This window comes from Fringilla coelebs (genome assembly GCF_963513975.1).
Source record: "Fringilla coelebs genome assembly, chromosome: Z".
Taxonomy (NCBI): Eukaryota; Metazoa; Chordata; class Aves; order Passeriformes; family Fringillidae; genus Fringilla; species Fringilla coelebs.
The window spans coordinates 14647377-14662692 of NC_140031.1; the positions used below are offsets into that span (position 1 = coordinate 14647377).

Sequence of the window (15316 nt, forward strand, 5' to 3'; positions counted from 1 at the left end):
GATATTGCTTTGGGACCACAGTCACAAGTAGATGTGCCAAAGAAAGCATTTAGCCAATGGCTTTTCCTGGCTATGTGTCTAATGGAGCCAGATTTTCAGGGTGTGTTCTCCTCTTAAACATTCTAGTTAAAATCTCTTGTTTTCCTTTGGTGGTCAGCCAGTAAGTCAATGGCCCCCTTCAGTTCTTTACGATATGGCTGGTTCTGTGTGGCTGATTAGCTGCTTTTGTGTTTTCCTGTTCTGTTGCTCTAGCAGTTTTGCTTCAGTACTACCTGTAAGAGCTTTGTGGACTCATGCTGTCATGGAGCAGTGCTGTGCTTACGTGTTAAATTGGTTAAAAACTATGGAAAATATCTTGCAAAAATGTGTGTGTGTGTATATACCAATGTAAAAAAATTTTTAGAAACTGTCATCAAGCATGCATTCTTTCATATTCTTCCCTTTTAAGAACAAAAAGAGACTAATATTTGCTATTTGCACAGTTTTGTTCTTTGTTTTGGAGAAATATTGGCACTCTCCCACTATGTGTGTAATGTAATATGTTCAAAACTGATGTTTGGTGATGGCAGTGGTAAACTGTTTTAAAGAGACTATTTTAAGAGTCTTGGGATTATAAGAAGGCAAAACCGGCTTATAAAGACTCTTGTCAGGAAGTCTTTAATATTTTCAGAAATTGTTTTCAGAAGTTTTCTTTGTGGAGTCTCACCTTTATTTTTGGATTTCATCTTTATATGACCAAAACCATCTTGTCTTTTAGGCTATGAACCGTTCCCTTGCAAATGTGATTCTTGGGGGCTATGGCACTGCATCAACAGCTGGTGGGAAACCCATGGAAATTACTGGAACTCACACAGAAATCAATTTGGACAATGCAGTTGAAATGATAAAAGAAGCCAATAGTATTATTATTACTCCAGGTAAGACTCTCTTGACTTATACAGCAAGATATTCAGAGGATGTAATTTACAAAAAAATATCCCAACCAAACAAAAACACAAAACAAACAAAAAAAAGGTAGCAAAGAGGTTGCAGTATGTTAGCAGCATATCAAATGTTGACTGGGTCCATATGATTTGCTTTTGTTCCCTGGTCAGGTATCATTCCCCTGTGCAGAGATGTGTGCCACTTCATTTTTCTTTGTGTATGTGTCCTCTAAATTTGTCCTTTTTATTTGTATTTTAAATTCTTCAGAACAAAGACTATATTTTGTAAATTAAGCTTACACCACAACAGCTGTACACAAAATTAACTGAATTCCAAGCACAACTACAGTACCAGTGGTACCAATTGTACCAACAGATCTGTTAAATCCTGAAAGACAGAATTTTGTTTACACTTCTCATGTACTTGCTCAATTCTGCATTTGTTTATGAAAAAGAAAGGCCAAAAACCCCCATCCAAAATGTAGCTAATATAAATACTGTAATTAAAGTAAAAAAACCCAGCCTGAAAACCAAAACCTGAATTGTCTGAAATGATTATGTTGGCTGTTCATGTCATTTAGTAGTACGTTCCCTGAAAGGAAAACTCAGGTAGGGGACAGTTAAAGACTTCTTCAACTGAATGGCATGACTCATCCTGTTACGCTCATTTTAGCACTAGAACGTGGCGAATGCTAAAACACAAAGTTATCTTTCATTTTGCTTCAACTTTAAAGAGACCATCACTGAGGTAGGGTTCTAATTTGGTAAGCTACCTTTATTTCTGTTGAAGCTTGCAATTATCTTCAAGGAGTTTGCTTCTTTCTCCTTGGTCAAACCTTGAGGACACCACTAAAAATATATGCTTTTTATTGTTATCCTTTATTTTTATGATGAATTAGCTCAGAGAGACTGAAAACATTATTTGCTTCTAAAAGCCATATCCAGCTACTAGATTTGTATTAAGCAGATTGAAATTTTGTTGAGGATAATGGTTGTGAAGTAACCTGACAATTGCCCTTTTATCATTTTTTCAAAATACCTGTCTGAAACAACCTTTTTTGGTATAGAAAGGAACATGTCTTTTTGTGAGGTTGAAATAAGTGCTTTTGCAGTTTGACTGGTCAAATCACTGTACTGTAAGTAGTCAGGAGATCAAAAAAGAGATTAATTACAGTGGTCAGGCTGGGAATGTATGAGAATCTGATGAGTTTTTAAAATTTTTTTCATTTATTTTTAATTATGAGAACATCTCTTTGTATGGAAGGTACACTTCTTGTCTGCAACTGGTCTTTCTGCACAAAAACAGGAAAATATGTTAAAATTTTGAAATTCTTTCAGGTTATGGCTTGTGTGCAGCAAAAGCTCAGTACCCAATAGCTGATCTGGTGAAGATGTTGAGGGAACAAGGGAAAAACGTCAGGTAAGTGCTTTCCTTGATGGGAAGTATTACAGGTGGTTTGCTTTGGTTTGTTTTTTTCATTCCATTAAAACTTCTAGTTTTGGTTTAATGTTTTTTTCAGCATTGACAGAGGCACAGAATAGCAAAGTTAAAGATACCTGTGGAGATTGTCTAGTTCATCTAGCCCCCTTGCTCAGACCAGAATCAACTGGAAGTTGCCTAGAATCCTGTCCAATTGGATTTTGAATGTCTTGATGGAGACTGACAGCCTCTTTTGGGCAGTTTCTTATGATGCTTAGTCATCCTTAGGGTAAAACCATTTTTTTCTGAGTTGCAATTTGCAGCTGTTGCCTCTTGCCCATTCCCTGGATATTCCTGAGAAGAATTTGGCTCTATCTTTTTTATTGCCCTTCATCATACACAGTGATAAGGTTCCCTTGATCCTTCTCTTCTGCAGGCAGAAGAATCCCAGTTTTCAGCCTCTCCTCTTATGGCAGATACTCCAAACCATTAAGCAACTTACACCTACACATATGGGGCTCCTGTAAGATTTTGCTGTTGCAGGCAAGACTGCTATTAGAGTTCTTTGAGCATCTCATGAAAGGATTATGGGAGTGCATGTCTCCAGTTTCATGAATTTATTCTGCTGGAGTGCTACTCCAAAAAACAGACAATTCTTAGGTTTCCAGTATTGGCCTCAAGTCCTTTCCTCCTTCAGTTTTCTGTAGACGTTCTAGATTCTGAAAGTACTGGAAAGCAAACATTATGTCTTTCTTGCTGATTGTTTGAAATTTTGCTTGTTTTCTATTTATGATAACTTAATATTTTAAAATCAATTGAGGCTCAGTTTTCATTCCAAACAAGATATTTTGGCAGATGCTGGTTAGCCAGACTCATTCTCTGATTTCCATATGTTTATTTCAATTAGATGGTGATTTTCCTTTGGAACCATTCCTCTAGTAATTATGGTTTTTTGGTTTTGTTTTTCTTGTTCCACTGCTTTTCCGACCTTTTTAAAAAGTTGCATGTAAGCTTTTGCAGCATTGTGTTGGGTAACAGTAGAGTTCTAGGGTTTAGGAGCAATAATTTGTTAGTGTGTAACCAGGATTTTGCAATTTTGCATACAAAATTGCTTTATGGATGTGTTTGTTTGTGCATACATGAGAAATGAGGGTGTGTGGTAGTGTATTTGCTTCTTGCAGCTGTCTTCACACCTTGATTCTCCATGTTTAGCAACAGCTCTGTGTGTGTCCAGATCGCATTTGAGGACGCCTTAGTTGTGCAACAAAAAACCCTTCCATGGCTAATGCGATGACAGTCTTGTATACTTCTGGCTTTCCTTTCTGTGCTTCTGTGGGGGGTTAGCTCTTTTTTGACCAATCTTAGTGAAATAAAAAAAAAGAAAAAAATTGGTTTTGCCTTTTATGTTGGCTTTGCAGGGGAGAAAAGTGAATGAGTCCTTGAAATAAATGGCTTATACTTAAAATGAATCAATTTCAGGAAGGGATCACTGCAGTGGTTACCTAGTATTTTAATGAAATAAATCTGTATTTACAGTTTGTGGTAATTCAGGCCTTTCATCACTTTGCTGAGCTCCCATGGTGTTCATTGAGTGCAGCTGTTATCCTCTGGTTTCAGTAGGCCTGGAGTGCCTCGGGACCCTAATGCACTCACCATCCAGATGTAGTGACACTCTCACACACACGCTGTGGAGGGCTGCCAGCATGGACACAGGATTGCATCAGTCTGTAATGCCCATCGTGTGCCAAGAAAAATTGTGACTGTCATATGGTCTGGTTTTTTGTTTCATGGCTCACCACTGATCCAGAGAAGCTGTTGTTTTAATTTGCTTTGCCTATAGCCATAACATTCTCATTGAAGACCACAGATTATATAACATGATGCGTAACCTTTGACTAGGATTTAAATTTAGAAATACAGGAGAGATTTTGGAAACTTTAGACTCTTTTAGTTACTCAGTTGCATAGCTAACATCATCGCTCACTTGAGATGGTCTTGCAGCAGGTCACATCTTTAATGCATTAGTAAAGTCACTGAGAAAGCTGGATATTACTGAGCCTTGAGTACAGTTTTCCCTTGTCATGGATGGATAAACAACAAAACTTTTTATAGGCTAAGTCCCATAGCCCCCTGAATCTATTGGCCTTGGAGAGGAAATGGCTGTTCTACAACTGGTTTTGTATTTCTGCAAAGTTAGAAGTAAATTGTTGAAAGTTCCTGCCTTGCTAAAGTTCATCAGCCACATGTAGTGTTGTTTGTAGAACCCTGGTTGTGAAATTCTGATTTTTCCTATATAATAAAACTATATTCTGTAGTAATTTTGTATATAGAAACATAATTACAGTCTAAAACTGTATGTTCTCATATATGCAAGGGTTGTTGATGCTCTCCATATCCACATCCAGTTAACTGTCCTAGTTTTTACCACAGTATGACTTTCTTGAGACGTTTTCTATCAATATGTTTTGTTCTCCTGCATAGTAAGATGTTCTTGATAAGAATAATGCACTTTGATATGGAAGGACTCTTAAAATTATGCGTCATGTATTTCTAAATAATTACATAGTTAATAATTTGATTTTCTGGGAATTCATAGTTGAGACGCAGGCACATCTCCTCTTTAACAGCTTTTCAAAATAGTTGCTAGGAAGTTAGTGTTCTGTTTTGGGTTTTTTTAACCCTTTTAAAGGTAGATTTCTTGAAGACTTGGATTTCTGTCTTTTGGTGCTGGAGAATGTAATTACTTTTGAGCACATGAAAATGAGGGTTTTCTACATTTTTGAAAATATGGTAGTATTGATTTAGTATTGTACCTGTGTTTTAAAGTTTTTTTTATTGATACATCAGTGGTTGAACTCTAATCAAATGTGTTTCGTGTTCTGATTTTTTTCTCTACTCTTTAATTTCTTGTAAGTAATAGAACATGTGTGTGAGTATCAGTTACACATTTATCTGCAAATTAATAAATAAGACTGATTACCTAAAACTGTTTATGGTATCAGTTTAAAACCATCATCTGTTGGGGCTCTACAAGAAAATCTAGAAGAATTTTAAAGGATGGGCTGCTAAGATGCTGTCCCAGGCAGCCTTAACAGACTACGTAGCTCACATGCAAGATGGAAATTACTGTCACTGATGAGAGGCAGCATAAGAATGTGTGCTGGTGCAGGTTTCTGGGAAGCTGAGTTACACACAGCATGAAAACACAAACTGTGTACCTATGTGTCAGTTCTTGGTTTGTTGTAATCAACTTTGATGTGTGGGTTCTGAATTATTCATGCTGCACATGAAGGAACAGCTGAAGTCCAACAGGTCTGTTTAGCTCCAGTGCTTTATTGCTGTAGTTAGAACTTGCAAAACATACAATGTGATGGCTTCTGCAAGGGTGCAGCTGTAACTGTGTTCCCCTGGGGGAGTACTGTAAGTGTACTGTTGGTTCCATATGAGCCAGCTCACCTCTGGATGACCTTACAAGGTCAGTATATGATGCTTTGTGGAAGCAGGGTCTTGGTTTTTGTCACTAGTTTGGTTCTTGAGAAGGCTATTGCATGGAGTTAAGACCTATTTGCATTTTGCCCCTGCTGTCATAAACCATAGTGGTTGGAAATAGGGAGCCAGTATCAGCCCTTTTTAAGTATGTGTAATTTAGCTGTCATTTAATTTAAATTTAACTGACTTGACTGCAGCAGAGCCACAGAGGTTGATCCATGCCATAGGACTGGTTTTGGGGGCATATGTTGCCTTCAGCATGACAGTAGGTCTAAGCTAGTGGGCTAGCTTGTAACCTACAGCTGTCCATACCTATGATAAACATTATACTCTAAGTCATGCTGCGCTGCAACTGTTACATGGCAGGATTCAAGATGTGGAATACTTGAATGATGTATTTCTCTGTTCATATAGCTTGTTGGTGGCTTTTTTCCCCTTCCCATTACCTAGAATAATGGATTCTTGTTTTTACTGAAAACAGAGCTGCAGAGAGTTGTCTAAATAAAATGAATGAGATGTGAGGATCTGTAAGTGAAGCCAAACCCTTGGGCAAATATGACATTCAAAGGGTTGAGTAAGCTCAGTTAGACACCAGGCAGATGTTACTTTGCTCTGCCCAGCTTTGGTATAATGACAGCAACCCTATCTTCATACTAATGAAGTGATCTTGAAACACTTCTGTACTGCATTAGGTGCTGCTATTGTCAGCCAGCTCTTTCACTATTGATTACAAGAATGTTATTTAGCCAGCTGTAATAAAGATAGATACTGATTTTTTGAGCTGTATGAAAAATAATTTCTATTTTGAGATTTTTCAATCATTTTTTTCATGCTATAGCTGTCTTTTTGGTATTGATGACTTAGTATTACTTCAGCCACCTTCAGCCTCTCAACTCCAGATGAAGTGTTTTCTGTGCTGGAAGTGCTAGATATGTGTATGTCAGGAGTTTAGATATTTAGTCTAAATTTAAAATAAAATGCTGCACTTTTTATATTACTTTAAAAAGTTCAAAACATAAACTTGTGTGCTGTGTTGTCTTTATAAAACTATAAAACTAAAAGGTATTCAGTAGAGGCTGGTTAAAAGAGTTGAATATCCTTGCCTCAGGCTGTTTACCTATGAAGTGTGAGTAGCAAGGTGATGTATATTTACTTCAGCATTTGATAACTGTTGGTGGTAAGCAAGCCCTACATTATGTTGTCAGGGTCAAAAGAAAAAATTCTTGTTGAATTCTGTGTTTCACTGAAATACTAGAATAATGTTTCAAGTCATACACAACATGGCTGTGACTGTTTTGTAGTTTAAGATTTCTTCTTGATTTATAAACAAACCAACTAACCTAAGGGAGTTCCTGCAGTACTGATGACAAAAGAATATCAAAGAAACTTTGCAATTTTTTACTTGAAAGCATTTTTTGCCATAAAATATGTTTCCCTTTTAATATAATCTGTGTTAAATTTTTGAGTACGAATAGGTTCATGTTATGAACATCTGAGACAGCATATGTAACAAAATGTTCCTGCTGAAATTCACATAGCTTTGAAGAACTGCTGCTGTTGTGAGTTGGAGGCAAGATTGCTGCTTTTATTAGACACGTTATGAGCCATCAAGGATTTTTAGTGTCTATTTTGCACAGTAACTTGAATTCTGAGTCCTGCTTTCTATAAGATAGGCTGACTTCAGTCCAGAGGTGTGTAAATGTTACCTTGTGACATAATGAGAGTCTTAGAGAAACTATAGTTTTAAATTACTCTTTTTTACATTCTTGCGTATCCAATTTTGAGTAGTACTGGCAGGCTAGTGTCATATTTGGTTAACAGACTCTTACAAGCAGACTTTTGGGAGTCACTTCAATATTTGTCCAAAAAAGCTTTTGTATGAGCAGCTTTCTCAAACTTTTTGAATACACAGTATGTGGTTTCAAGCAGAGTCTGTCAGAAGTCTCTAACTACTGACGGTTCATGCCATAACTCTTCCTGTGTGAAGATAATTTGTCCCTTTATTTTGTTCTTTCCTTGCCTCTTGCCAGGAATGGCGAAGTCAAAGGTGAAATTCATTCTCTTGGCAGCTTAAGTTTTGGCTTTCCAGCCCTTGAAATAAGATTGTGTGTGTATATAGTACTTAATAGAAACCTCACGAGTATTTTGTTTTGTGTATTGCCAAAGCAGCTTTGGTCGCAAAGGCACTCAAATAATTTTATTAGACACAAAAGAGAATTTTGTTGGAAAATCTATTTTCACTGCCAGAGGAGTGATGAGTTTTCTCAGGGGTGCTTCAGAATAAGAGTTCTCCTACTGTACTGTTAGTGATCAAATTTGGTATACTTAAGATCTATCTGCAGTACTACACATGGCTTGAGTTACTGAGTGAGTGGTGTGAAACATAAGCTGTTAGTAATTTGTGCTGTATGTTTGCTGTCCTTCTGATTCTAGGTATTAGCCTTTGCAACAGGGTCCCAAATGTTTACTAGCTGAATACAATCTATTCCTGTTCTTCTTTAAAAGCATTCCTTCTAAAACTAGCTTTTATCCTACTCTTCAACCTAGAGCTTAAAGTTGTATTATATCTAGTATTATGTGGATTAATCATATGTCCCTAATTTTGTTGCTGAAGTTCCAATTGTCTCATGTTTTATTGTATTAATGTTGCCTTGATGATGGAGTGCTCAGTTGCCCATTTAAGGATGTATTTGTACAGTCTTCAATTCACAAGTGATCTGTGTTGATTGGACTGTGACTTGTGGTCCGTCAGTCATTCCCATCGCAGTGGAGTTGAAAATAGAAGTATATGACAATCCATCTCTCATGGCAAGTTGATTTATTAGTAATTCTCTCCTTTCTGAGGAATTCGGAATTACTAATTCTTGACTTACTTGGATTTCTGTTCAGAAATTTCTCTTCCAAAATCCAAGAATTCAAAAATCCAAGTTTTTTCTTGACTATTTTCCTTCTCTTCTAAAGTATCTGTAGACTTCTGAATTAAACATTATTTTCAGCCCCATACAGTGTTAATCTGAGGCACTTCTGGCATGCGTGAGCATTCCATCTGGTGATAGCTTCAGAGATGGAAAGACAGAAAGTGCACATGACAATAGGCATGGATATGCCTTGCTTGTAAGGGCCAGTAGATGATCAGAAGAGTACCAACAGGAAACAGATTTGCTTCTAACCAAATATGTCTTTGGTTTGCAGGTAAACCAGTTTAACATTTCCATTCTGGCTTTTTCAGGTTTTTACTCTTAGGGACCTGCATGCATGCCTGAGCACCCCAGGTCTGTTGGTCTGTCTGAAGTTTTAGTAACTCATGAGCAGTGTATTCTCTCTAAGTTGTTTTTGAGCTGTTCTGAAAACATTTTAAAAAATGTTTATGCTTAAACTGTTACAGTTTCTTAGCTCTTTACCTTTTCACTCCCCATCCTTTTTTTGGCGCCCTCTTCATTTCCTCCTAAGGTCAATCCTGAGAAGAAAGCGGCATGTTAACCTAATTCAGCTAGGCATTGTTTTGTGGTTGAAGTCCTGTGCTGTTAATTTTTCTGTTGGATTGAAAGTGTTCATACAAGTGTTTCTTGTACATACTCTAGATATACCTGAGTCAATAAAGTCATTTGTCAAGGGCATCTTTAGGTCTAGGAGTAGTTTTGCTTCAGAAAGGTGGCATGGTCTCTTGCCTTTTTCATGGCAATTTTATTTAGTCTGTGGTGTTTTCAGTGATGTAAAGGACCGGAAAAACATATTAATGTGGGTGGTAGTTTTGGAGTTAAAAGGATCGTTTGTAAAAGTCCAAAAGAATCTGCCACAAGGTTTGAAGTATGGTACTGCTTGAAAGGTGAACTGTTAAATTTTAACAGTTTCTTTTTGTTAATTGCCATTTGTGCTTATAGTTAAAATCTTCTCAGCCTTCTAAGTCACAGGTGACAATTTTAATGTATAAAACACAGTAGTCCACACTTATTAATGGGGTTTCTTCCCTTTTAGGTTTGGCATTCACCCTGTGGCTGGCCGTATGCCTGGTCAGCTGAACGTACTGCTAGCAGAAGCTGGTGTTCCCTATGATATTGTACTGGAAATGGATGAAATCAATGAAGACTTCCCAGGTTAGTGCGTGAGCCATAAGCTTATACTAGATTGGTTGATTTATTTGATTCTGTTTTTGCACTGCACAGGGATTTTAACAATAGAAAGTCAAGAAGTCAAGCCATTCAGTTTCTCTTTGTAGAGAGCTAGAGGTGTTTTTCTGGGGGGAGAGGTAGGGGGAGCTTTTTTTTTACTTGCTTGTAGCTGTGAAGTAAATGGCAAATGCTGTATGTTTATTATCTCTGTTACTGCCACGTCCTTGAAGAGGAAAATTATTATTGCTTCTTTAGGTCAGTTATTGTAGATGACTTGACCCTGTCATGTACTGCAAACCTGTACAGCATTGTACTGGGCAACTTCTTGCATTTTTACATCTTTATTTAAAAGGCAGAAGATTGCTGCTGAAGATTTTTCAGAAGACTATTCGAAAGAAAAGCTAGGCACAAAAAAATTTGAAAGTGATGTGTGTATGCAACCACACTTAAATATCAAAAGTTTTTAAATTTTGTGTGGCAGGGTGATCTAATGAGTCCCTTGGAATTGAATTGTGAGTGTGTGTAGCTTGTTAGAGGTAGCTGCCAGCACATTTGAACTTTCATATATAATTTGCTTGAGAAATTTGTAAAATACTTGTGTGCATGCTTAACCATTAGGAGGGGTCCTTCTGTGCATCAGCCTCAGTGTTTCAATTTCAGATAATTATTCATCAGTGTTATTTTCTTTGTCTTGCTGCAGAGACTGACTTGGTCCTTGTAATTGGTGCAAATGATACAGTTAATTCAGCAGCTCAGGAAGATCCAAACTCTATCATAGCTGGAATGCCAGTTCTTGAGGTCTGGAAGTCCAAACAGGTGAGGCTAACAAAGTTGTATTATCACCTACCTTTAGCAAGCTTTTAAAAACACGGTTTGTAGGATAAGCTAACACAACTCTTGCACTAGTCTGGTTTCCATAAGAAGCTTTTCTTCAAGTTGTCCAACAAAATGGTCAGTGCTTTGCAAGTGTGATGCACTGTTCATGATTTTAGAATCATCATCAAGTGCTTCAGTGAGACCAATGATGACTACAATAGAAAGGATCACTTAGAGTTAGAGTGCTTCTACTAGAATGTGATTAGAATAAATGGTGGTCTGCTTACATCCGCAGCCCTGAAACATTTCTGTACTAATACCTGTTTTGTTAAGTTTATAGTTGACAACTTTAATACTGAGGTGGAAATATAAGAATGAATAATATGCTTAAATAAAATAATAAATAGTAATTAAAAACCAACAAACATCTCTCCCAAAAAAAACAAACAAAACCCCCGAAAAAATGCATGGCTGAGTCAAGTAGAGTGCTGAGACTGTCCTAGTTTAACCAGCAGTGTAGTAACCTTAACAGTTTTGCTCTGATCTAAAGTACATATACTTGTGTTTCCTTGGTGTGAAATCTTTGATACTTTTGTTCTGAATGCAGCCCTGGCCTCAGTTGTTCTGCAGCCAGGGCTGCACTCAGTTGTTCTGTATCCATTCAAGTACTCAGTCGCAGGCATATACATTTATCAGGAGTGTGTGTAGCTATGTATTGCAATTTGAGAAATAAAAATGGACACAGTTAAGGTAAAGCTTCTCAGTTTCTCTGCTGAAGATGCCACGGTTAAATAATTTGACACTTAATAGGTAAAACTGGCTGTTTTCTTTTTATGTCCTATGTATGAAGTAATACAGATGAATAGTAAAGAGACTGTTGCACCAAGTAGTGTAAACACTTATCTGAATTTTGTTGCTATCAGGGAATTGAGCACTTCAAAATTAAAGTCTCAAAACCCTTCAATGTTATGCTCATCAGTGGACATTCCTTGCTTTGACTTTATTACATGGAATAAAGTAAATGCATGTGCAATGTCCACAATCTCTTAATCTGAAATATATCATTGTTTTTAACAACAAAATGTTTCTGAAATTGATCTGGATATCAATTTATCTGCTAAATTAAAATTTAAATTTTGAAATAGATTTTCATAGCAGTGAGCACCCTGTTTTGGTTAGAGGTTTCTCTTTATTTGTTGGTTTTGTGTTGCCTTTGTGGAAGGGTGGTGGCTGTGCTTTGCTGTTTCAAACATGAACTCTTTATGTGCAGGTCATTGTAATGAAGAGATCTCTGGGAGTTGGTTATGCAGCGGTGGACAATCCCATCTTCTACAAGCCCAATACTGCCATGTTGTTGGGAGATGCTAAAAAGACCTGTGATGCCCTGCAGGCCAAAGTCAGGGAATCGTACCAAAGCTAAATACTGATTTATATTCTGCTCGTATTTCCGACTACAGTTTTGTCACAGAGGTCACAGAAAATGAGAGGTGGGAGAATCTCTCAATGTCCTAAGGCAGCTGGCTTTTGGAGAATGCTGCATTGACTCCTAGGAGATGTAGTTCAGTCAGGGGATATAGACTTTTATAAAAAGATGGGCAGATTAGCCCTTCAAACTAAATCTCCAATGAGACAATGCATAAAAGGATGAAAATGGTTTTTTTTAAGGTCAACATTGTGCTGTTACAAGACGGAACTAATAACTCATGGCCATCTTTAAGTAGTTACTGACTTCCTCCTCCTTACTGTCTGTACTTCTGTCATGGAAATTCACTAAAAAATACTGTGCCAAAACTGTATTCAGTCTTATCATCAAAGCTGTTTTTTGGCTGGTATGGACAATACAACTGTTGATTTCATCAAAACTTAAAAATAAATTTCAAACAGATGCAAGCAGAAGCAAATCCTTGCATGTCCCTTCGAACTCAGGACATTCTCTGAAATAGATGTGTACATGATTTGAGATCTAAGCATAATGTTCTTTTTCTTTTGGGGATTGTATGGATGCTGTGAATCAGGAACATTTTAGGAAAGTTACTTTTCTTTAAAATACGGTTCCACTTTTTATGGTGCACACTTATGTTAAATGAAACACAGGATATCAGGCACTTGCCAAGTAATCTTCAAGTCTGACAAGGAAATGTACATTTACTTGCACTGCTTACCTATTTTAAGCAGCTGCTCAATTTTCCATCATTTCCAGTCGTTGCCTTTTTTAAGTGTTTGAGAAAAAATATGGTCCAGCTCTGCACAGGCAGAATGCCTTGCATATCTGATCTGTTCACAGAATTTGGACCACAGTGTTTCAGTTTGTTCACTTAGCTTTTAATTGTACTTACTACTTTAGCAGTAGTGATGCTTAGTGATGCTTTCTTAATTAATATTCTTGTGATGCTGAAAAAACACATTTGAATTCTCACTCTCTATTCTGCTCTTGTGAGATCCCACCTGTATTGTGTCTTCAGCTCTCGGGCCCCCAGCACAAGAAAGATGTTGACCTGTTGGAACAAATCCAGAGGAGGCCACTAAGCTGATCACAGGCCCTGAGCACCTCTCCTGTGTGCACAGGCTGAGAGAGCTGGGACTGCTCAGCGGGGAGCAGAGAAGGCATCGGTGACACCTTGTAGCACTTTCCAGTACCTAAGAGGGGCCCCAAAGAGGGCAGAAGGACTTTTCACATGGGCATGTAGTGACAGGACAGAGGGAAATGGATTCAAACTAACAGAGGACACGTTTAGAACAGATGTTAAGAAATTCTTGCTGTGGCAGTGGTGAGGCAGTGGAACAGGTTCCCAGAGAAGCTGTGGATTCCCCATCCCTGGATTTGCTCATGACCAAGGCAGTATGGGGCTCTGAGCTACCTTGTCTAGTGGAAGGTTCCCTGCCCATGGGGTTCCAACTGCACCTGGGTGGTCTGTAAGGTCCCTTACAGGCCAAGTCATTCTATGCTTCTATATTTAAGATGCTGAAGTTCATTAGAATTTTTTCTAAATAAATAAGCTATTGTTTGGACAGCACAGAAACATACTAAACTTAAAATCCAGTGTTTTGATTGGCTTTTCACTAATCTAATTAAAAGCACTGTTTAATTTCCATAATAAGTCCAGCAAATTTAAATTATTACATAGATTGCTGTTTCGTTTTTATTCTAGTAAGTATCCTTAACTGAAATTCAAATATTTGCCTAATAACATGGATTTGTCATGTTTCTGTAATGGTATAGTAACTGTCTGTGGTGAAAAGGCAAAATCACTGTCCTTGTGTTAGAGAAGACAAACTATTATGAAGAAAGTCTTGAAATTAATCCATCTGGTCAAGAGAACAAACTTTTTTTATTACACCATGCATAAAGACCTCATATAAAATACAGCATTTCTTCTTGGCTACCTCTATTTTTATGTGAAAATCACTTAAAACACAGATTTTGAACAGTTAATACATTAAAAATGTAACAATATACAGCAGATCTATCATTTTTGCAGATCTCTTTTCTATAATTTGACATAAAATTTTTCATGCAAGCACTTATATGTTGCATACTGCAGGAAAATTGAATTTTAATTTAAAACACTGTGACACCTATGTTTGAATGTAGCATGTATGGCTTCTCAATTTCATTGTATTCAAGTTTTCCTTCAGGTCTATAAAAAACAGGAGGGAAATTGGAAAAGAGGAAAGACAAAGAATTAATTCTCCCATCTCCCTTCCAGCTAAGCAAAAGAAAAAATGGGGACTTTTAGGGATCTAACATGCTAAAGCATTAATTTTTGTCTTGTCAAACTTGAAATATCCAGCTGCAGTATGCATCATGTCTCTGTTCATAGATAGCTAATAAAAGATCTAGCTTTTCTTTAAAAATATTATATGGGGGAGGGAGAACACTTTTTCATTTGTACTTGGAGAAAAACCCCATTCTGTTACTTTGGATTAGTAGTACTATGGTTCTTTTTAACATGTACTTTTCCATGGAACACTAGATAATTGCTGAAGTGCTAATAAAAAGTCAATAATTTTTCTCTGTTGATCACTGTGTTTGTTTTCTTCTGTTGTTTTTCCTGAGTAGTTAACAAGTCCAATGTTACTTTTTAAAGTTAAAATAATCAAGCTGCCACCAAAGGATGTTGAGATTGAAGGCTGTAGTGAATAGAAATCATAATAAAATATAATTTTTCTTTTTTCTTATCTATTTGCATTGGTTCTTTACATTTTTTCATTCTAGGTATGACTGTCACCTGACTATAGCAACTTCACTTAGCTTTTCTAGTGAATGAAAAGGGTTAGACAACTGAGAGTGATTGAACAAGCTGTGTGTTGCTTTTTTGAGATTAAAGAAGACCAAACGAAAAGCTAAAATAACTGACTAGCTAATTAACTGAGTAGTTAATTTTCTAGTGGCTGCAGTGTGAGATGAATACTTTCCCTTTGAGACAGATACCATGAAGATTTGCTTCCACTGTTTTTTAGTTCTACAAGACTGTTGAGTTGATTGCTGTGATGTTTTCAGTTTCGACCTTCAAAGTGAGTGATAAGTGAATAATTTTAGCCATCTGACAGTCTGTTCA

The 15316-nt window shown here is 37.0% G+C and overlaps 1 protein-coding gene across 5 annotated transcripts in view; it reads left to right on the top strand.

Annotated features, from left to right (window-relative positions):
* The window catches only part of NNT (nicotinamide nucleotide transhydrogenase), a 43049-nt gene extending 28113 nt beyond the window's left edge, over positions 1–14936 (top strand). For all 5 annotated transcript variants that reach the window (XM_084225442.1, XM_084225443.1, XM_084225446.1 and 2 more), the window contains exons 18-22: positions 758–917; positions 2262–2343; positions 9808–9926; positions 10642–10757; positions 12028–14936. In XM_084225442.1, coding sequence (XP_084081568.1) covers positions 758–917; positions 2262–2343; positions 9808–9926; positions 10642–10757; positions 12028–12177 — 627 coding nt within the window. In that variant the 3' untranslated portion in view covers positions 12178–14936. The remainder of the gene's footprint in view (positions 1–757; positions 918–2261; positions 2344–9807; positions 9927–10641; positions 10758–12027) is intronic.
* Positions 14937–15316: the final 380 nt, after the last annotated feature.